Genomic DNA, 21431 nt, shown 5'->3' with positions numbered 1-21431 from the left:
CGATGCATTCTACGCATCAAAAGCAATCGATTCCAACAAGTCTGTTGTCTGTTAGTTCGTAGAAAGATATCATTTTACGCGTTACATTCAGTGGTGCCGAAGAATTATACTACTCCCACCATGTTGCAGGACTGCGACTATGACTACTTCTACGAGGAGGATAAAATGTAAGCTTAGCATTAAGCGGAGCACGTTCCATCTGCATCCTATCATCCGACGATAGTGAAGGAATTAATTTAATCGCAAACTTTTGCTCAATGTTGTTACACGGCCAATGGTGTTTTTTTGGTTTGTTTAAATATTGATGTTTTTATTCCATCCTCATGAGTGAGTGTTTGCATTCGAATAAAAATTAAAAATCTGGGCTCTAATGGACCCATAGACCCAATCGTCCAACTCATCACGAAGCATCACCGAAAAACATATGTTTCACTTGTTTGCATACGACGCTGGTGGAAAGCTGTACTGAAGCCGCATTTTACGCATGCTCTCCCTGTTATCTGTCCCGTGTGTTTGTAATGTTTGTGTATTGTTGTGTGCATATTCCATTTGCCTGTTTTTTCTTGTTCTTCATTGGTGTAAGTGTGTTTCATTGATTTCTTATCCACACGCCCCCTTATCCCTCTGCAAGGTGCGCCTTTTTCGATACCTTAAAGTCAATGAAGCACACTTCTTAAAGCCGTGCCTCCGAATTATCGACCATCGATAGTGGGGATTCGTTAGAGAAAGAAGCTTAAACGCAAGGACGATGGATACGAGCAAAGATAGTGAGCTATGGTGCGAAGAAACCACTTCACTGTTACAGTTTGACCACGCTGAGGACAAGTGAGTAGCGACGGGAATGCTTTCCCAAAGATGGGAAACCTTAGAAAGACACCTTTAGAGCATTTGCAGGGCGTTGAATGTTAATACGAGTTTTGTGATTGACTTCCCACCTTTCGGATCGATTGTACCTCAGTACCTTCGACAGCAACCCAATCCGTCCAACGAACGCTGTTGTAGTTGATGAGGAAAAGGCAAACGGCGATGACCAAGACACAGCCCTCATTGTCATCGGGTCTCCCCGAAGTGGACCCAGACCATTTCAAACGGAACGACGCAAGGAGTCAAAGAAGCTAGCGAGTGAACAGGATGACGCCAAGCCTGAGAAGGAATCAACCGCCAGCAAACGAATGGATGATATTGCGTTCGTGTCGAACGACGATCTTCCGGATCCGGTGCTGTACGCGGACGGTTGCGTGGATGATAACAAGATCATTATGCTATGCCAGCGCCAGGAGATGGAGCGCCTGTAAGTGTGTGTGTGTGTCGTATTGGCTTGTGGCTGTACTAGTGCCGTACGTGTGCTCGTGTGTTTGTATGTGTGTGTGTGCTTGGGAAGGATACATCGATGCTCGGGGTTGTGAGACATTGTGATATGGGGGTAGCTTTGGCAGGTGATTCTACCGACATCCTATTGGATATCCTGGGGAAGGGATATGCAAGATTATCCAAAAAGTGTCTAAATTTAATTGGTGAAATATTTAGTGTATTTATCGCTTGTTGCTTTTATGTGGGCTTCTCTCTTTTGTTTGCTATTCTACTCCAACATGGCTAGAGCTCTTACCTCACCTATCTTCTGAATGTATTAACGAATGTTTCACTAATCCATCACTAGGGGCATGACCGTCAGCTCTGGTACGGTTGTCATCAAAAAGGACACCAGCAATCTCATCGGCATCAGCATCGGCGGTGGTGCACCGCTCTGTCCATGTCTTTACATTGTTCAGGTTTGTAGCTTAAATAGACACACAAATTACGCATCCATTAATCTTGTTCAATTCGTTCAGGTATTTGATGGCACCCCGGCAGCCCGCGAAGGAACACTGCAAAGTGGCGATGAGCTGCTCGGCGTGAATGGTGTCTCTGTGAAGGGCAAAACGAAGGTTGAGGTTGCCAAAATGATACAGTCCGCCACGGAGGAGGTGATGATACACTACAACAAGCTACACGCCGACCCAACGCAGGGAGAAACACTGGACATTGTACTGAAAAAGATGAAGCATCGGCTGGTCGAAAGGATGTCCAGTAGCACAGCCGACACGCTGGGACTCTCGAGGGCAATCCTCTGCAACGACTCACTTGTAAAGCGTTTGCAAGAGCTTGAGCGAACGGAAACCATGTACAAGGGATTGGTGGATCACGCACGAAGGTACACTTCAACAAACGCTTCTTTAAAGACACACGAGATCATTACGTCTTCTTTCGTTACAGGATGCTCAAGGCTCATTTCGATGTTCTTCAGACATACCAAGCGTTTGGAAACATATTCGCTTCCATAAGTGTCCGGGAGCCACAGCCACGTGCATCGGAGGCGTTCCGTATCTTCGGTGAGCTGCACCGCAACATGGAGAAGGACGGCATCAAGATGATCAAAACGTTGAAGCCAATCCTTGCCGACATGGGCACGTATCTGCACAAGGCCATCCCGGACACCAAGCTCACCGTGAAGCGGTACGCCGATGCAAAGTTCAGCTATCTGTCCTACTGTCTAAAGATCAAGGAGATGGACGACGAGGAGCATGGATATGCCGCAATACAGGAGCCACTGTATCGCGTTGAAACGGGCAATTACGAGTATCGGCTGATACTGCGCTGCCGGCAGGAGGCGCGACTAAAGTTCGCCAAACTGCGGAGTGACGTGCTGGAGAAGATCGAGCTGCTTGAGTGTAAGCATGCGAGAGATCTAGCCAGCCAGCTGCGAAAGTTCATCGAGGGACTGGCAACGCTTGCCTCCGAGACGGTGGAGCGATTGGAAAGCATTCCGAACCTCTTCCCGATCGAGGTAGATCTGAAGGCAAGTGCGTTCCAATACAAATCGGCAATCAAGTTTCAGGCCGAAGAGTACACGGACGAGGAGATACCGCAGGCGGAGGAAGCTATCGAACAGGTGGAAACCGCAAAGTCCGCACAGGCGAAGACTACTGGCGATTTGGAGCAGTCAAACGGAACCGATGTTAGCGGACAGCTGTTGGGAGGCTTCGAGGAGATTGATCTGAACAAAGGAACTTCGGCCGGTCCTTCGGAGCACGATTTGCTGAACGAGCTAGGACTGGCGGGGATTGATCTATCCGTTGGCAGCAAACCCATTAGTCATAATTTGATGGATGATCTGCTGGTGCCTGAGCTTTTCAAATAAGATCATCGAGATTGCGCCCCCATTTCCGGTCAGAATCATTTTAATAAAACAGTATAAATTAAACACACATCGTTAGATCGTTATTTTCGGGACTTTAAGTTTACTTACACTATCGTACAATAAATAACATTCTTTAAACAACAGGACTTAAGTACAGCCTGTACAACCACCAGTTCAGCCTGCAGCAAGTGTACCGATCACCTTACAGAACCGCGCTCTGGTTCGATTTCACTATTTGTTTTTATACTTGAGGTAACTCAGTCGAAGTGTGGTTCGTGCTTTCGTGTCGTTTGCTTTGCTCAACGCCCTACGTCCTATCCTATCTACCTACTACTGCTGAGTATTTGCATTACATCTATCGGCTTGCTACTACTATTGCTTGATCCCTCTCTCTCTCTGGTTAACTGCTACCCGCTTTGGATCGAATGCTCCCTTCGCCCTGCTATAGGGCCACATCACGGTACTTGCGAAAGTCGTCCGACTCATTAGCGAGTGACTGCCGACTGTCGGTGGCACCGTTCAGATAGACATTGTTCCCATATCCGTAGCTGGTCAGTTGCGAATGGCTCTTGCCATAGCTGGCGGGCCCACCGTGAAGCGCCCCATGTCCCGGAGGTCCTGCAAAGTACCCTCCTCCGGGCAGTATTGGACTACCTGCGCCACCATAGTTCGCGTGGTGCTGCAGCTGATACAGATGGTACGGGTTCATCAGATGGTAGTGATAGTAGGCCGGCGGGTACGCACTGTACGCTGGATTGTACGCGAGCACATTCCACGGGTTCATGGCGTAGTTTTTGAGCAGATTGTGCCCGTACCGGTAGTAGGGCAGGTCGTGCTTCTTCACCGGCAGCGGTGACTCCGAGAACGTAATGTTGCCCAAATTCTCCAACGATACACAGTTCCGACCGAGGATCTTGTTGTTCTTGGTCGACTCGATCGTGTAGTAGATCGGATCGTTCACGCAAGACGCCGATCCGTCCCCGCCCATCGTTGCTACCGTACCCGTGTGATCGATCGAGGCATTCGTGTCCTTTTCGCGCGACTGTCGCAGTGTCCCATTTTCCGGCACATCGTGCAGCTTGTTGTGGATCTGGTTCTTCAGGTTGTTCTGCAGCACGCTGTCCGGCTCGTCGGCGGAGTCTTTGGCTTTCTTTTCATTGATCGTGCCGTGCGAGGACAGGAACTTTGGCGGGAAGATGAAGCGTAGATCGAGCAGCGACTGGGTCTTTTTGCACTCGTTCACGAGCGGCGGTGGCCCGGTAGGCATGGCCGGCGGTAGCCCAAAGATGCTGGCGTTAAACTCGCTCTGCGAACCGTACAGATTGTTGTACGCCGTGTACTGCTGCACGATGTCGAGCGAGTTGTTTTCGTGCGGCACGTAGCCGGGATTGTCGAACCCGGTCGAGGGCCGTCGGCTGGAACCGTTCGGGGCGCCCTGAGTGCTGCGTTTGCTCGCGCGCAGCGAGTTCATGCCGGTGGTGGTAGCGTTGAAAGGAGTGGTCGGCGTTGGAGTGGTCAGCTGTAGTCGTGAGGCAAGCGATTCGAGCTGGGACAGCACTTTCTTCTCCTGTCGCCATCTGCAAGGGGGAGGAAAGAGAAGGATAAGTGATTAGCGTCCTTGTAACTGTGGCTGACAAAGAGCTGACTGGCATCTTAATTGATTCATGAAACGATCAAGATAGTAGATAGGCCAATAGAGGTTAAAAGGTATGAATTAATCCATAAAACAACACAGCTTAAATACTCAACCAACCAGTAAATCGACGAAACATGTAATATTTAAACAGTTTTCATTGTTTTAAGCCGCCTCTTTCACAAAATAATCAAGTCATTTTAAAGCCTTTTCTTCGAGTGAAAGTAGGGAAGGGTTCCATCTATTATGCGCATTGATAGCACCAGATTTATATATCCTTTTCTCACGTAAGCAATGAAGACACTTCTAATCGTGTGTCTAATGGTGGCTCTGCTTCATGCATGCCGCTGCTCTATTAAGCAATCTCTCTCGAACAGAAACAAATTCACCGCCATCAAATCAAAAACGCTTACCTCAGTGCTGTCGGAATAACGCACAACAGTGCTAAGCAGTTGACTATTAAACGTATTAAATATCCAATTAATTCCGTTAGCCCGTGCGCCGATTGTAGACCCTGCAATGGGAGAAGAAAGTAGAAGCGTGGGTTTAGAAGAAGGTAATGCAACGCGACAACAATCGGCACCCCTTAGTTGACCGGAAGCACCTTCCCCTCCCTCGAACACTTACCCAATATTGTATGGTCATGTACATGACTAGTGCCAGTTCCGGTACCGACAGCACACCGATAATAATCGACCAGCTGAGCAGACCCCACGATATGCCCTGGAGGCGAGAGAGAGAGAGATTGGTTGGGAAGAAAGTGCAGAAGCAAAAGTGTAAATAAAATGGCAACATCGTGGTGAATCGATTCTGACGCCATGAGTTGGTGCTGAATGGCTGAATTTTCACCATATTTGTCCATCCAGTCCGATCGATCGCTCGATCCCTTCTCTGCACCCCGCGCAGATACTTACCGTCGACAGGCCATGGATCAAGATCGCGGACGAGATGAAGAGAATGAAAAACTGGGCGCACAGCAGATAGGCCGGTATGGGCAGGTCACCGCGGGCCTCCAATATCCAGGAGATTTCGCAAGAGAACGCCACGAGATAGGTGAGCTGTTGGGAAAAGGGGAGACAGTTAACAAAAGTCAGTATAATAAACCATGTCACAAGCGGTGGCTTACTTGCGAGCATAACGCAAGTGTGGAAGGAAATGACCATTTCCGATCGATGGAAAAAATACGATTGTACAGCAAAGTTTACACACAAATAGCTAAAATAACCCCCTGTAGGGGGGAACTACACTAGCACAGACCGGAAAGCGAAAGGAACGCGCCACATCCAGTTGCTGTTCTGCAGGCGGTAAAGCTGTTTCTCGGCCGGATCGTGTGGCACGGCCATTAGAGGTCGCGCAGCAGTCTCGGGTATCGGTTTGTTATTAAATACCCGCCGAACGCGTGTTGGCGTAGCATAAGGTTGTTTTGGTTTCGACCCGGCCAGGCCCAGCGCTGCTTTGCTGCTGGAATATTCGATCCCCGAGCCCTACACGCGGCCAGGCCGGGGTGTGGTGTGTAGCACATGTGCGTAATGTGCGCACAAATGTTGCAACGCGTACCGTTCGATTTTACTTTCGGCCCGCGGCGCGCCGATCGCCGCTGACCTCAACACCGCCGGTGCGAACTTGTGTGGCGGCCGTTCGCTAAATTACTGCCAGCGAATGAGTTTGAACTTGAGGGAGCGTGCTAATGTGCCAGTGGTGTGTTGCTGCACGCGTTTTCCCCTGAAAAACGGACGCCCAACGCGCGGTGTAATGTCGATGTACACGGCAGTACATCGAAAAAGGAAAACTTATGGGCGATGGAAATGGGGTGAAGGTAGTTTTCCTTTAATTCGTTGTTTGTGGTTAAGGGTGTGTTTTGCTCGCTGCCGTTTGTCTGTATCACAAAACACTGTGGTTCAAAAGGCAGCAAGCAGGAATCGATGCAAAGATTTTGTACAATATTTTAGAGAAATTTGACTTTTCTAGTTAAAGAAAAACAAGCATTAAAGGGTTCGGAGAATGTAATTAAATTAAAATTTAAGCTCTTTTGCACCGGTTGAGTTTCTCTCCGGTGCAAATCATCACTGATTAGGGAAATCGTACGCAATTGCGGTCCCTGTAATTTAACCTGCCTCTAATAATGATGGTCGTTTCCCAAACGATCGCACCGCTTCAGTAAGCAGTGGGATAATTTACACATTAAAAAGATCTTCCATCCGACGTTCCGTGTACTTCGGTTTGGGTACTATGGACAGTTTTTCATAGTAACGATAGCATCGCGGGGGAAAATGCATGCAAAAAACGCGGGCATTGCTAATTACTACACTGACCTTGGGGGTAAGGGAAACAACCGTAATAAAATCAATACAAAACAGAGACCACAGAGACCTCAACAATTACCTCCCCTGTGCCTGCCGCCAGCGGGAGCCCGATTGATTGACCCGCGGTCCAGGCAAAAGTGCCACCCATCGATCCGGCCCGTCGGAACCGGTGACCGGAATAGCAGCCAGCTGGAACGATCCAAGCCGACCGAGATGCCGTCCACCAGTGCCACCCAATTTGTCCCGCTTATCTGCTCGCCAGCAACGGGAAGGAAGAAAAGCTCATTTTTTGGAGCCACCGCGTAGGGGATGATGATACCCGCACCCGTGCCAGTACGCACACCGAAAACCTTGTGGTCCGTGTCTATTAAGGTCACACCACGGAGTGATCCAACGTTTGGCCGAACAACAATTAAGCGGAACTTCTCGGGGAAGGCACGCCGTCGTAAAGGTGGGATGATCATGTTGCGTATATACGAAAAAGGGGGCCACATTCGCACACACCGATTGCCGATGTACTGGCCGCGAGACGCGAGAGGGTACGTCATCATGCCGGCAAGGGTTTTGCCGACAGAGCTGCTGCGGGGGTTGCGAGCGTGGAGGCGAGCATTTCGGTCAGAAGTGAAACTTTGGACGGCTGCACACGCGCCGGTTCAGTGAATCATCCTTTTCCGGGGTGTTGTTGGAAGTGGTGGGGATGCACTTGGGGATGTGTTTTGTTTTGGGTATTTTTTTGTAATTTAAATTAAGCATAACTAGAGAGGAGAGAGTGAAACTATAGCCAGCATGAATTATTTAAAAAAAAGCTCATTAGAAAACATAAACCAACCGAAGTACGATCTCGTTGCGATTTGTGCGCTGAAGAAACCTGTTTAATGCAAATCGAAGCCGTGGGAAACGATCATCTTGCCTGCTGGCCCCAAAACAATCAAGCGGTTAACGATCATTCCAGTGTCTAAGAACGAAGCATAGAATAAACCTTGCGCCCGAGTGAACAATTTCTTTCGCTTCCCTCTTTCACTGCGACCGGCTCAAGCCGTGTCAAGCTTTTAACGAAAAACACGCAAAACTCCCGCACCGTAAAGGGTAGGAGCTTGGACCGAGTGGGTGGAAATGCTTTGCCGTGGCGGTCAGTGAACCGCTCGTGACCGATGGCCGAAGTTGAGGGACGATGACGACTTAATTGGGCGTACGACTGGAGAGGAGGGTGTGCGACTCGTAAAATAAAGCATCACTCATGAGCCGCGCGCCGTCATGCGCTTCGTTCACTCCATTAACTCACAATGATTTAGCGGCCAAGACGGGGACGATAAAGTGTAAGCTTTATTGGTAGTCAAGATACGATTGAGGGGTAGGGAGGGTGGGTACGGAAGGTTCGATAAATACTAAATGAGTTGATAAGATAAATCTAAATTAACCTTTTAGTGATCGTGTGTAGGGAGCGTTTAAAGTTGAATTGATTTTGGACATCGAATATCTAACAGTTCACTCATTTTATTCAATTTCAGCTACTTACCAATGATAAACATGCCGATATGCAGCAGTAGATGAAGATGTTTCGTTTGGAAAAGTATCCCATGGTTGCAGTCTCTCCGTTTTGTTTCACGCTTTTTGGGATTCGTTTGTGTAACTAGACCTAGTCGAACGATCGCTTTGACATTTAAATATCACTCCTACTAAACTGCTGACCCTGTCGATCACTCGGTCGCAGGTCGGTGGTTTCGGCTTGAGCAGCACGCAATGCAATGCAATTACAGCACAGCTTGGAGGTGGCCGTTTACAGCCGCTTCAACGCGATCACCAACCGATCGATCGGTGCCTGTCGACGGCGATCCATTTTGACGTAAGAATTGCAGTCCCCCGGAACGAACAAAAAAACCGGCTCCAATGAAACACCGGCCAATGAAATGAAGCTCTGTCCGGCCGTCGGTCCGGTGCGTCCAAATTTACGACCTGCGAAATACAAACCGGGTGGATGGAATAGACAGAAATTAAAGGAAACGTGCTAAATGGTAGAATCAATGCAAAAAACAAAAACAAAAAACCAAAGTCGATTGTGCTTGATGCGTAGAATAACAGGAAATCCCAAATTAATAAAAAAGCACACACAATAAAAAGAATGGAGAAAATAAATTAAGGATTACGAAAAGACGCGCACGATCAACACACATCGCACATGGCTATTGGAGGTGGAACGGTTTTATAGTCGCTTGTATTTGTTTTCATTTCATCCTTTCCGCGCCGCGTCGATCGCGAGAAGGTGTCTAACGAGAAGTTTGGTGGCCACACAAAAAACAACCGGGAAAACTCGTTTGTCCAAGTCATCCAGCCGGTCCAAAGCTTGCGTATACGCTGTTGCGTACGGGCAGATCTCTCTGCGAACAGTCTGCGGGCGTTGATAACACATGGCCAATATCCGGTTTCTGTTTTGGGCCAGCACCAGCACGCAGATTCAGCTTGCGAAATCCAAAGTCTCCCCGAGCTTGTTGTATAATCGTTCCAATCTATTATGTGGCTCCCTCTGCATTCGCCCTCTGGTTTGCGCTATTGTCAGACGACTGTTTTGGGAGCATCTTTACGCGGAAGATGAATGGATTTATCTTTTTATTGCTCTCCCCCAATAAACCTTGCCTGGGGAAGCATCGCCTTCGCATAGTAAAACCTGTTTAATCGCTTTACAATACAATGCAAACTTGTGCTTATGCAAATTTACAAATCATTTACCAGTTAATAATCTTCCCTCCCCCTGGTTTCCTGCTAAGGGGACCCGAACTTACTTAACGCTTCGCACCGCGATTGCTAGACAAGCGAAAGTCAACACTTGGCTCCGATTTTCCTTTTTAATGAGCATTATTCTATTGGCCATCCCGAGCATTGTTATGCAAACTGCCATCACGACGAATGAAGGCATGCGGCAGAAGTAGGAAGACGCACCCAATCAGCCCAAAACAAAACAAAAAACCAGAACAAAACGAAAGTGAACGTTTGCATTCAATTTTAATCAAAACAGAGCACTTTCATTCCAACAATCATTTTTTCCCGATTTTTGATCTCCACAACATATAATGGCATAAATTGTGTCCCATTCCTCGAGGAAGGGAGGTTCAACGCACTTTCCCAGCATTCGATGACTTAATTTCTTAACCATAACTCTAGCGCCTTTTTACTGCTTTTGATTTTGCGCGTCATCGTCACTTTCTTCTTATCAATCGTTGGCGATCCATCTTTTCACACTAATGGGTTTTTACGCCGGGGTTTCGGAAAACAAAGCGACTAATTCCCGCACGCGCATTGCCACTTTGCCATCATAATTCCTGTGCTTGCTGGCCTGCAGGAACAAAGAAATAACATATCCAGGGTGGGTTGCGTAAAATAAAACCCTCCACGGCACTGGCGCATTTTTTTTCTTCTTTGGCGATCGACGAACAAACCACGCCCGGTGTGAAACAATTAAGTTGTTATTCTTTGGCACGATGATCGTGTGCCCCTGGTGGCGACGCTGCGAAATCACTTTCCACGAAGGAACACCGTGCTATCGATGCGAAACTCTCTGTCCTCCCCTTTGGAGAAGCAAAGTTATCAACAGCAATAATATTATTTATTGCTGGGAACGAACCACCGTGTGTGTGTGTGTGTGTGACCCGGGGAAAGTCTCTGCATTGCATCAACCGTTTGAACCCGACCAAACTAAAGCAAAACATTACATCTTTCCCACCGTCAGTTGCAACATACGTTCGTCGCTTGTTGCCATTTTTCTTGCAAATGATTAGTTTTGCACAATAAGCATGTTAGCGCCACACCCTGCCAACACATCTAATCGTTCTTAGGTACAGAACCCCCGTCCCTGGTGCAACCTTAACGATCACGGGAACACTGACGTACTTTGCTATGGAAAAAGGGGTGCAACACACGGTTCAACGGACCGTTTTGTTTGGGAAAATCAGCCCAAAGCACGTTGGCGTATGCGAAATTGTGCGTTTCATTAGCGCTGCAAAACAATGGAGTTTGCCAAGGGAAGATGCAACCCCTCAAACGATCTTCACTTTCCAACGCATCTTTTCAACGCCAAAGGGGGGAAGGTAGCATGCATCACATTCTGCATGAAGCATGCGTGCTTTTCGTGGTATGTGTGCATTGTTTTTAGCTTGCTGTGTGTGCGTGTTATTGATGTGTATGATCGGTTGCATTTCTCATGGTCGCTGTGGTGGTTGATGCAATCGAACGGTTTCCAGCAGATCTTACACTACTTGTGCTATTCGTTTACATGTTGACCAATATTATAACTCATTTACTTGCGATTTATGCTACAAGTTCATCTAGTTTGTTTTCGATTTGATCTACATTTGAATCAATATCCTGGTCACGGCACCAGCCTCTGCTACAGCTCTCGCTCTCTCTCCACTACCAGTGGATTGATTTGTTTCTTTTTCAATCGTGCAAAAAAAAAACATGTGTTCTTTAGTGAAACCATGTACCATGCACACCTTAAAACGGCGTACATAGCATATGAGTGAGCGTTTCGCGCTTATTAAAAGCGAACGACAAAAACCTTCAAATGCTTTTTCAGCACAGTGCATTAGTCATATGATCGGTTCAAACCCCACCACCTGTGCCTGACTGTGCTTTAATTTAAGATTCTATTTTCTTTCCACCACACACTCAGACACAAGGGGCTTTGTTTTCAAGCTTGATGTACTTTAATTGTATACTCTAATTAAATATGAATCAACCTCGGCCTACAGGTCGAACAGATTCTCATGGGCTGCAAATAACCTTTCATGGGCTTTGCTGCACTACTTCTGCTCTATCCAATCGATCGCTCTCGGAATCTACGATCGCAAAGCCAATGCGACATCTAGACTCAACACCATTTCATTTTCCAGCCAATTGCACCCGGCTCTCGTCTGTCTTTATTTAATTTAGCTCGTGGGGTGAAAACTTTACATTACAGCGCCAAGTAATGGGCTTTTCCATGGGTACAGCCGCACTGTCACCGTTCATTAAGCTACGGTTTGAAGCAGAGATCAAGACATACACCAACGAAATGTAGCGATCATTTTCCCAACCTACCAAGTGCCCAGTTGTGTGGCTTGTTTTGTGCAGCCTGTGCTTTAACTGTGCTTTGAGAGCAAACAAACAAACGACGAGAGCAAACAACATACATGCTGCAAAAACACGTATTATTTGAAAACAAAACGACACATCATCGCAGCTACTAAAACAACGGTTTCGACACACATGCAACCCGCCTGCGAACCTCTGCTTCCCCGAAATGAATGAATTTCGAAAATGATCACAAGAAAAAAGGGCTAAAAAATAAACACGCATTGCCACGCGAGGTCAATCGCAATTAAGCATCGTGTGCGACACTCGTTACCGTTTGTGTGTTTCTTTGCAGCGTCACAATAACGCAAGCCTTCAGTGCAAAAATAAAGTACAGTATGCGAAGGAAAAATCCCTCCCCAGTTTGATTGTCGCCTTCGAGAGTTTTCGGCAGGGTTTTCACACTGGGTTTGAGATGCATTTAGTTCAATTTCACACACTGTGGGAAACAATTGTCCAGTCAGGCGGAGGCTTGCCTCATCGTGATACGTTTGCGTTGCGGTGTCCGATTACCTTCAGAGGTCGATTTTGGTCGACGCAGAGCGCTGTGCTAGAACTGAAACCTTTGCGCTTAGTTTCGCACCAAGAAAGAGGCAGGGATGAGTCAGATATGGGTGGATCTGCCAGCACAAAGGAAGCCGACCAGCCGACCGGGTAAGAATGGCACAGTTGAAATGAACACCCTGATGGCACAAGCATAAGAAGAAATGACACACCGCCACGATGTGAAGGTTAGGCGTGGGTAAGCGATGCTGCAATGGTGCACCTCCACAGCGGAGGCATTTGTTTCATTGCGCATCTTCGCCGCTCTCGCGTTTTGCAACAGCGTGCATGTTGAATGAGGGGGTGCTGCGGGGCCGAATCCGGTGGGTTTAAACGGTCAGTTAGTAGACAATGTGGCCCTACTGATGAATAAATATGAGCTCTTTTATGTTACTCGAGAATGAGGCAATGAAGCTCTTCAAATGACAAATGAAGGTGAAGCAGGTACGCCCAAGAACCATTCTGTGTGACGAAAAATTGAATCATTTGTAGGCTTCGGCAAGAGTGGCGTTTAATGTCAATTGAATTGTAACCTTCTGCTTGATGTTTGAGTTACATCAAACCCATCGCAACCCAATCCGAACACCATCTTTCCGGTACGAGTTTTGGCCACACTTTCCCTTCGCTCGTGAATTCGTGCGATCCTATGATTAGCACGATATGCATGACAAAAGCATATTGCATGCCCTGAACTTCCTAATGAGCCGCAGCCCCATACCCGCTCAATCTGCATCGGCAAAAGAAATCAACCTACGAGGCGAGTGTTGAATGGAGCACGAGTGGTGTCGAAACAACAAAAACTACCACACCGAATACTTCCGAATGAAATGCGTGAAAAAACAAACACACAACAAACAAACGTGTGTGTGTGTGTGTGTCTAATAATACCGCCCCATGCGTACTAATGATATGCCGGCTTAATTATGATCAGCTATGAGCGCGCCGCTACTAAGCATGCGCTTGCCGTTGCGTTTCACCGCAAGATCGAACGATTTCTTCGTGTTGCTCTGAGCGCGTTTGTGTGTGTGTGTCGCTCAAAACTGTTTCACTTCGCCTACAAGATGCATGCTATTTTTTGTATTGTTTTAAGAGAAGCATGCACTCTGTTGTTTTTGTCACCCATTTTTCAGTCTATCGCCGATCGCAAGTCGAGGAAATTATCTAAGCCGCATGAAAACATGCGGCTTTTAAAGGGGAAATTTTCCTCCCCCCCCACCCCATACGTAAGCGCCTTATTCGAAGGAAAGTTCAAGAAACTTTCGATCGTGCCCACCATACCCAGTGCGCAGTACGAGAAGATGCGTACTAATGACGCGAACGGGGCAAGGGAGCAAGGGAGAAAAACCATAGCATAATGGGACATTGACTGAGCGCGCGCTGTGTGCAGAGAAACCGAGCATAATAATGCCGAAAATCGTAGGAAACAAAAGCGAAATCGCTAAGCGCGCACACTAGGAGCTAATCAGATTTCCCGTAAAATGCGTGAAATCATAATTAACGTTCCATTCCCGGTTCTAGATCGAGGGGAGACGGCGAAATGCGCGGAAGAGGAAAATAGCCAGCCAAACACACATACACACACGCACCAAACAAAAGGGAAAATCACGTACACACAGTTAATCATACGCTTTGGGGTGCAATCGGAAACCGGACAGACGATGCGGCACACCGGAAATGGCGCATCAATGCAACGCGATGGCACAACAAATTGCTTTTTACTTCGGCTGGCGGTAAGTAGAGGAAGGAGGCGTCAAGGCAAGCAGCAGGGTTTAGAACTCACGCGGTGTCGTACACATTAATCAGCAATCGAAATCTAGCACGCTCTCTCCCTCTAAAGGCAAGGAGAATCAAAATTGGAAATAAAAAAACTCACCCGAAAGGAAGATGGGATTGGTATTAAAGGTAATTTTCGATCTTGTTTCCCAATCATTCAATAATGGGTCAGTGGAACGAACCCTGCTCCTGCGTTAGTCGATATAATGCGCAGGGAAAGAAAACCAGCCTGCTGTGTGATTTGGTATTCATTTGATCGTTTTCCTTCTGCCGTAGCAGCTTCGATGCAACGGTTCGTCGCTTAGAGTCTTTTGTTCTTTAAGCGTATGACGCAACCAAACGAAGGGATTTCTTTATTTGTTCTATTTAAAATGACGTATTCGCAATGCTGAATGATGTCAGACGTCGATCATCAATTGCTACTGCAGTTGCCTTTTAATGGCACATTTAATTTAACAACGATTCAATCAATTAAAACCAGTTATTACATTTCACTGGCCCAAAGTGATCGTTTTGGGCGAGCCAAAGCAAAAATTCCTCCTCAATCTCAACCACTCAACTGCTCCCATGTAACTGTTGTTTGGCACCCTAAAAACAATGCTCAGCGGGCCATCTCCATAGCGCGTTGCCCCGCGTCAATTAGCATTCAACACTTGTAAACGCGCCAACGAAACGGAAGCACACGACAACACAGAAACACACACACACACACACAATCGGTGGGATGTCCGTTGCGAACGGCACAGTCCCGGTACCGAAAGCCCTCCAAACCCCTCTTCGGAACGATTGGATTGCCGATTGCATATTGACGGTGGAGCTAACAAATTGATATCCCAAACTGCTCCACACAACTCCACAAACCCCATTACCGCTCAAAGGCAAGGCACACACAAAAAAACGCTCACTCATGGGGTGTCGTACCAACCCAAAAAAGGCCCACCATCTCGGGCCAGTCTCGTGCCATTTCCTTCGATTTCCACAGCGTACGTGCGCGTACGGCTTCCCGGGCGGTGCGCGTGAAGTAACTGTAACCGGCCATCAACCGCGATCGAATGATTATGCTGCTTGACACCGAAATTTCGCACACTATCAGCTGACCGACCGTACACGTGCGAGTGTGTCGTGGGGTGGGTTTGGAGTCTGTCTAGCCCCGAGTGAATGCTGGCGTGGAGTGGGCTGGCTACAACATTGGGGAATTTTTGGTTGAAAATTATGGGTCATCTTTTCGCGCTTTCGATGCTTGTTTTGGAGGTCTTGGACCAGGCAACGGTACTGTTGCTGGTTGAAGCTGGCGAAAATAACTACCGAGGCACACAACACACAGATGGAAGTGCAAGTATTGAGCAAGCAAAAACACTCGTACGAGAAAGGAAAATAAACAACAATCAATTTTAAATTTTTGCTTTTTGGTTAGAGTTAGAGTTAGAGAAGATAACAGAAATGAAGGATTTTGATGACCTTTTGGAGTTTCGTTTCTTTTCTAAGGGGAATTGTCACTTTATTTAACTCCATGTTGATGTTTAAATAAAAATAAATGCCCCAATGTTTAAATAAAGCATACTTAAGGCCTAAAACATCACGGCAAAATTGCACCCCCTTTTTCCAACAATACAACTGAAACACAATCGCCCATTGATTGAGTTGTCCGGTTACAGCGTAGCCTGCAGATTGAACTGGCCGATAAAACTGTCACATCCGCGCTTTTCCGCGGACACTTTTCAAAGCCCCTCTTTGCACGCCGAATCCGTGCATCCGTTTCAATCCGTTTCTCTAATTTTGGCCGATTATTTTTGGTGCCGTACCGAAATCGTATCGAATTGCATCCAGCCGTGCAAGTTCCGGTATGAATTGGGTCCGTGTGGGTGTGGGTCCGACGACGAATATGTTCCAACGGTGGGCCCCGTTACTTTCCCTTTCTCCCGGAGGGACTGAATCGGTCACACCGGTTGCCGGTTTGACGCTCGGGACACGCTCAGCAATCCGGTTCCGAATGTAATCCACCGCCGAACGGGATTTCATACGCAGCAGCAGAAAGTTAGAAACAAAAAATGCACACACACACACACACACGTGCCCCCAAAGGTGTGGGCCAGCGTGCCAAACTGCAATTGCTTCACTATTGTGTTACAATAAAAACACCGAAACGAGCACGCGAACGAGCACTGGAGATCACTCGTTTGCATCGAACCGATGTTGTTGCTGCAGTTCGGATCGGATGGAAAGTGCTGCTGCTTTTCCGTAACGACCAAAACAAGCATTTGCACACACCAAATAACACTCGTGGGCACAAACACACACACACCGGAATTACCCGATTAATTGTGCTGTTTGGCAAAGGCGCGGCAAGATCGATTCAGCTCGATCTGAATATTTTTTGGAAAAATTGGTATTGTAGCAAAGGTTGGTACACAAATGGAGCCGGAAGGCAACCAACACCGCCACCACGTGAACTCGAATGCGTTGATCTAGTTTTTTCTTCTTCTTTTTTGTGTGTGAAACAGTTCCAAACTGGCTGGTCCAGTTTTTTCTTGCTTTTCGGGCGTGAAACGAGGCTGTCCACATGGTTGTCCACGCGTTGCGCCTTACAAAAATGTGCCCGATCAGATCCGATTGGGCGGATTGAGGAGGGGATGCCTGTAAATGGCAGCCAAGCTGAATGAATTTTAATCGATCGAGCGCCCGATCGATCAGCTGCGATTGCATTCCTTGGCGCGATCGTAATGGTGCGCACGGCTGGAGCGCCTTTTATATCATGTAATCATCGTGCGGATACCGTCTGATTGGGCGTTTGGGTGTTGGGGAAAAGAAATAAACCAATATAAAACTGCCATCAAAACGGTTGCCATCATATGCACACGGATCGTTCACATTCAACGTAATGTTTAATAACATTTCATCACACAAATTCCTGCAAAACTCCTTGTGACAACTTTGATCGGTGGCCACTGTATGTCTTCCTATCCCAAAGGCCACCCGCCAAAGACACTACCAAATAAGACAAACAAACACTAAAACAGCGGGTGTGTATTAACTCTCTCATGCTCGCAACAAGATCGCACAGGATGATAGTTTTCCTCTTCTCAGCCGCGCTTCAAACGCAACGCAATGCGCCGTTCGCCCGCCGCGATGAGTCATGCGCAAATGTTCCGCAAATAAGCTTCACAAGCCTCCTTCAGCGCTCAGTCTGCTGGAGTATGCTATTTGCTCGGCTACCTTTACAGCGGGCTCGAGCGGGTGGAAGCTGTCCGTCTGCTCTTTACAGCGCACGGCCAGGGTGATATCTCGTGGTGCGCGTTCAATGTTCCATTCCACAGCCATCGCCTGTTTAGCGGAGAGGGTGTTTGTTTGCTCAAACAGTAGCCAAGTCGATGTGTGTGAGTAAGTGTAATCTGTTTCGAAGCCGTGCGCGCTTCGTGTACACTGTTACCTCATAAAAACGTAGCCCCGGGCAATCGCAAGCCCAATAGACACAAGGCGCTGGGGACGGGCGATTTGTCCCGAAAGACACGTGCGTACTTTTGCTGAACTGATGTGGTGGTGGGTGGTTTGAACGACACCCTTCAAAACAAGCCGAAATCATGTCGACCACCAAACGAGGGGGTCCAAAATGCTTTTGGTGGTCACGGTGTGGCCCGCCGTGTGTCGAACGATTCGTTTTACAAACTGCCGTTCCACGCCCGAACCGCTTTATGCTAATCTGGCTTGACATTGAACGGCCGAACAACTGAAATACCGACACGGAGTGGTGATTCAAGTCGCTCAGGTTCTTAGGCACTTGGCTGACATTTTGCGCTCATTGCGTAAGTTGTTTGAACATTCCACAAATTCCACCAGACAGGGGAGAGCCTATGCTTTGTTGCTTGTTGGGACACAAACGGTCCCGGTTGATTGGAGAGTGGAGAGTATTGACACTCATGGAGTGAATCGTAAATCTACCCAGTACCAGTACCAAGAATCTATAAATACGCCAACCATAGTGTGAAAAGCTCAGATTCGATGACATTGAACGCGTGGTCGTCCACCAGCCGTCGCCCGTCAGTGCTTTTACAGAGCTGCACCGGAACCGCAAAACGACAACCGTTGACTATTCCGGCCCATTGCCGCTCACACCATTTTTGCCGTTTCGGTTCATTGTGTTGTGAGGTGTAAATAGCACTCGCGCTGGACAAATGTCAAGGATGCGGATGGCGCGGAACCGGTAAATGTGATACGTTTCCGCAAGTGGGGGCTGCTCTATGAAAGATCAGCGTTGTCTGTGGGCGTTCTGGTAGAAATATTTGAATTTTGACCACTTTGGATGACATCAAAACTTTGGATGTCATCAAAACGGCAAGAGCAACAGTTCTAACGTCCCATTGCTGTGACTTGGACTGACTTGTTCAAGGTTTTCCCAAACCAGACTCCTTGAGGTTGTGTATTGTTCTTCTAGTGGTACGGTTTCTACCGTGTGCTTCACTTCTCGAACAATCGTAACAATCGCGTCCAATGACTTCTAATGAGTGTGCACAAACGCATCAACCGTAGCCATGTTGAGATCAACAACACTCGCCTCTCTCAAGCAGCGGGCAAACGCGATCGCAAGCCATTCCTAGCAGAGTCCCAATTGGTAGAGTTGGCATTAAGCTGTACGCGGTGCGATCTGTATTCCCTCTTCCTGGTGTGCATTTTTCCTTCCCGGTGGCCACCTTTGTGCGAACTCCCCTAACGGGGCCTCTGCTTGCTGTTGAAATGACGCCACGCCACGCCGGAGTACTGTACTGGCGGGCTGGAATTGTGTTCTCATGCAGAACGGACACGATTACACAGTCAACGTTTCGGGGAGGAAGGGACTGTTGTGGCTGTGATTAAAGGTGGTAAACATTCTTCAGCAGCCAGCAGCGAAATTGATCCATGCATGGAAGCACGAAACGGAGCAGCAGCAAAAGAAGAAGAAGCTTTGTGCATATACAAGTCTTTGGATCAGGGCCTCCAGGTATGTCTGAAACCGCATGCAGCAATACGGCGGGAAAATGAAAACCGTTTCATATTCGGTAAAAGATGTTTTATCCATCTCCCCGCCGTACACTACATGTCTACATTTCTTAACGGCAAATGCGTGTCTTTAACTGTGTGTGTTGATGAATAATTGATGAGCTTAGTGTAGCTACATCGTTACTAAAACCGCCGCAGAGCCTCATACGCATGCGTTTCATATCGCTAAAGTGACGCGATCGCGAAGACGTTCGACTAGATCGGCTGAAGCATCGGCGCGATTTGATGCTCAGTGATGATGTCATTCGAATTAGCACATCTCACTGAACGCCGTTCCGCATTGACTGACACATCGACCATCGTTCGGTTGGCATTTGGAATTTGCGTCAAACTACGTCGTTCTGTCTGCCCGCAGGTAAATCGAAAAAAAGGAGAGAACGCACAAACACTCTAGAACACTGAACTACCGCTTCCCTACGGCAATCACACACCACACCCAGCACTACAGCACCCGGGATAGGGATAGAGAGGTGAGAAGGCACAAACCCCCAATGCCACAGCCCTCTGCTGGGTGACGCTGGTGGTAAAGGTGCCCAACTGGTGTGACACCTTTACGCTTCATTTCATATTCATACCGCGTATCGCGAGTTGGTGTTACGGCCAGCCCAATCAAGCGATCGTTGGGACCGGGACGAAATAGACGAAATCCGACTGCAGCAATCCGGATTAGCTCCGGTAGAAAAGGGAGGGGACCTTTCTTTGACGACCTTTTTAAGGGGGACAGATCGCATGTTCAGGAGAAGCTGTTAAGCTTCTGGAGCAGCATATAGACGATTGATCACCTCGAGATGGTAACCTTCTGATAAACACCTTCGCCGTAGACTCACTCACCTTCTCACGCACCTTGGGGTGGAATTTTAATTTCTTATCACCCGCTCATTCGTAGCCGTTACTCTTTCGGCGGCGAAGATGCTGCCGCTTAAGATGTGTTTGTTTATTCCTACAACTGCACAGTTTGACGCGAAGCTTCCACTTCTGTTGAAATAAAACTGCTTTCGGTGCTCAATCTTAACAACACACCAACACCACCAGTGCACAGAGAATGTATTGAACGGTAGAGGAATTTATTGCAACGGCGCTGCATACGATGAATCAGCCTGGAGCCTTGCAGAAAAACAAAACTCCCACCAACCCCAGCCGTTCGCTTACACTGCACTGCACACACACACACACACACACACACACTCGTGAATTGTTGGCACGATCCACACACCGAATGCACCAAAGGGACTTAAAATTCACCCAACATCACGCACCCGGCATAAGCACGTTTAACCGATCGAGCGATCGCTGGTTTGTTTCTTTGCTGAATTCGTATTCGTTTCGTGTACGTTTGTGTATGGTTCGACTGTGAGTGAGTTTCGTTTTGTTTTTTCTTTCGTTTTCGTCACTTCACACTCCTTCACCGTACCCAAGCACACTCGTGATGACGGACGTGCCCCACCGAACAACCGAACGGAACGACGGAAAGACTGCAACTGATGTCGGTGCGCTAGGCGACGAACCCCAGACGCCCGATCGGGTGGTGGAGCGTGATCGTGTGTCGGAGAGATCGTGCCCGCGAGTTCGTGTTGTGGTACAGCTTTGGTGGATGATCAGTTGAAGCGGCAGTGATCTCATGATCTTTTGGAGATCTGTTAAATTGTAGCACACAAATTATGCTCCTGATAAGTCACATCGTCGCATCCTAATAATCAAACAGCAATTTAGCAATTTAGTACATTCCATAGAACAGGCTTTTTTGCTTCCGTATTCTTCAGTAAGTAAAACAACAAAGTCAGAAACGTTTCAGCCCACCCACTGGCATCCCCTCAACACTTTGCGCCTAACAGTAGGCAACCAGTTGCACAGCTCCCCCAAATCAAAA

General features: G+C 47.7%; 2 protein-coding genes across 5 annotated transcripts; one reads left to right on the top strand and one right to left on the bottom strand.

The window, feature by feature from the left end:
* Window positions 1-7: 7 nt before the first annotated feature.
* Window positions 8-3245, top strand: LOC120903866 (PRKCA-binding protein). 3 transcript variants are annotated; one of them, XM_040313523.1, is made up of 6 exons: window positions 40-167; window positions 632-825; window positions 959-1291; window positions 1658-1769; window positions 1830-2191; window positions 2254-3245. In XM_040313523.1, exons 2-6 carry the CDS (start codon window positions 749-751, stop codon window positions 3176-3178), a joined length of 1809 nt encoding a protein of 602 aa, XP_040169457.1. In that variant the 5' UTR covers window positions 40-167; window positions 632-748; the 3' UTR covers window positions 3179-3245. The 3 variants fall into 3 exon arrangements, with proteins under 3 accessions (XP_040169458.1, XP_040169457.1, XP_040169456.1); XM_040313522.1 differs by having other exon boundaries at window positions 41-167; window positions 584-825; XM_040313524.1 differs by lacking the exons at window positions 632-825; window positions 959-1291 and having other exon boundaries at window positions 8-167.
* Window positions 3246-3258: 13 nt separating this feature from the next.
* LOC120903867 lies at window positions 3259-21036 on the bottom strand. 2 transcript variants are annotated; one of them, XM_040313526.1, is made up of 6 exons: window positions 20396-21036; window positions 8631-9067; window positions 5726-5869; window positions 5439-5534; window positions 5225-5325; window positions 3259-4755 (listed from the first exon to the last, which is right to left on the bottom strand). In XM_040313526.1, exons 2-6 carry the CDS (start codon window positions 8691-8693, stop codon window positions 3621-3623), a joined length of 1539 nt encoding a protein of 512 aa, XP_040169460.1. In that variant the 5' UTR covers window positions 8694-9067; window positions 20396-21036; the 3' UTR covers window positions 3259-3620. The 2 variants fall into 2 exon arrangements, with proteins under 2 accessions (XP_040169460.1, XP_040169461.1); XM_040313527.1 differs by having other exon boundaries at window positions 20408-21036.
* Window positions 21037-21431: the final 395 nt, after the last annotated feature.

This window comes from Anopheles arabiensis, chromosome 3 (assembly GCF_016920715.1).
Source record: "Anopheles arabiensis isolate DONGOLA chromosome 3, AaraD3, whole genome shotgun sequence".
NCBI lineage: Eukaryota > Metazoa > Arthropoda > Insecta > Diptera > Culicidae > Anopheles > Anopheles arabiensis.
This window is presented reverse-complemented; position numbering and strand designations above follow the sequence as displayed.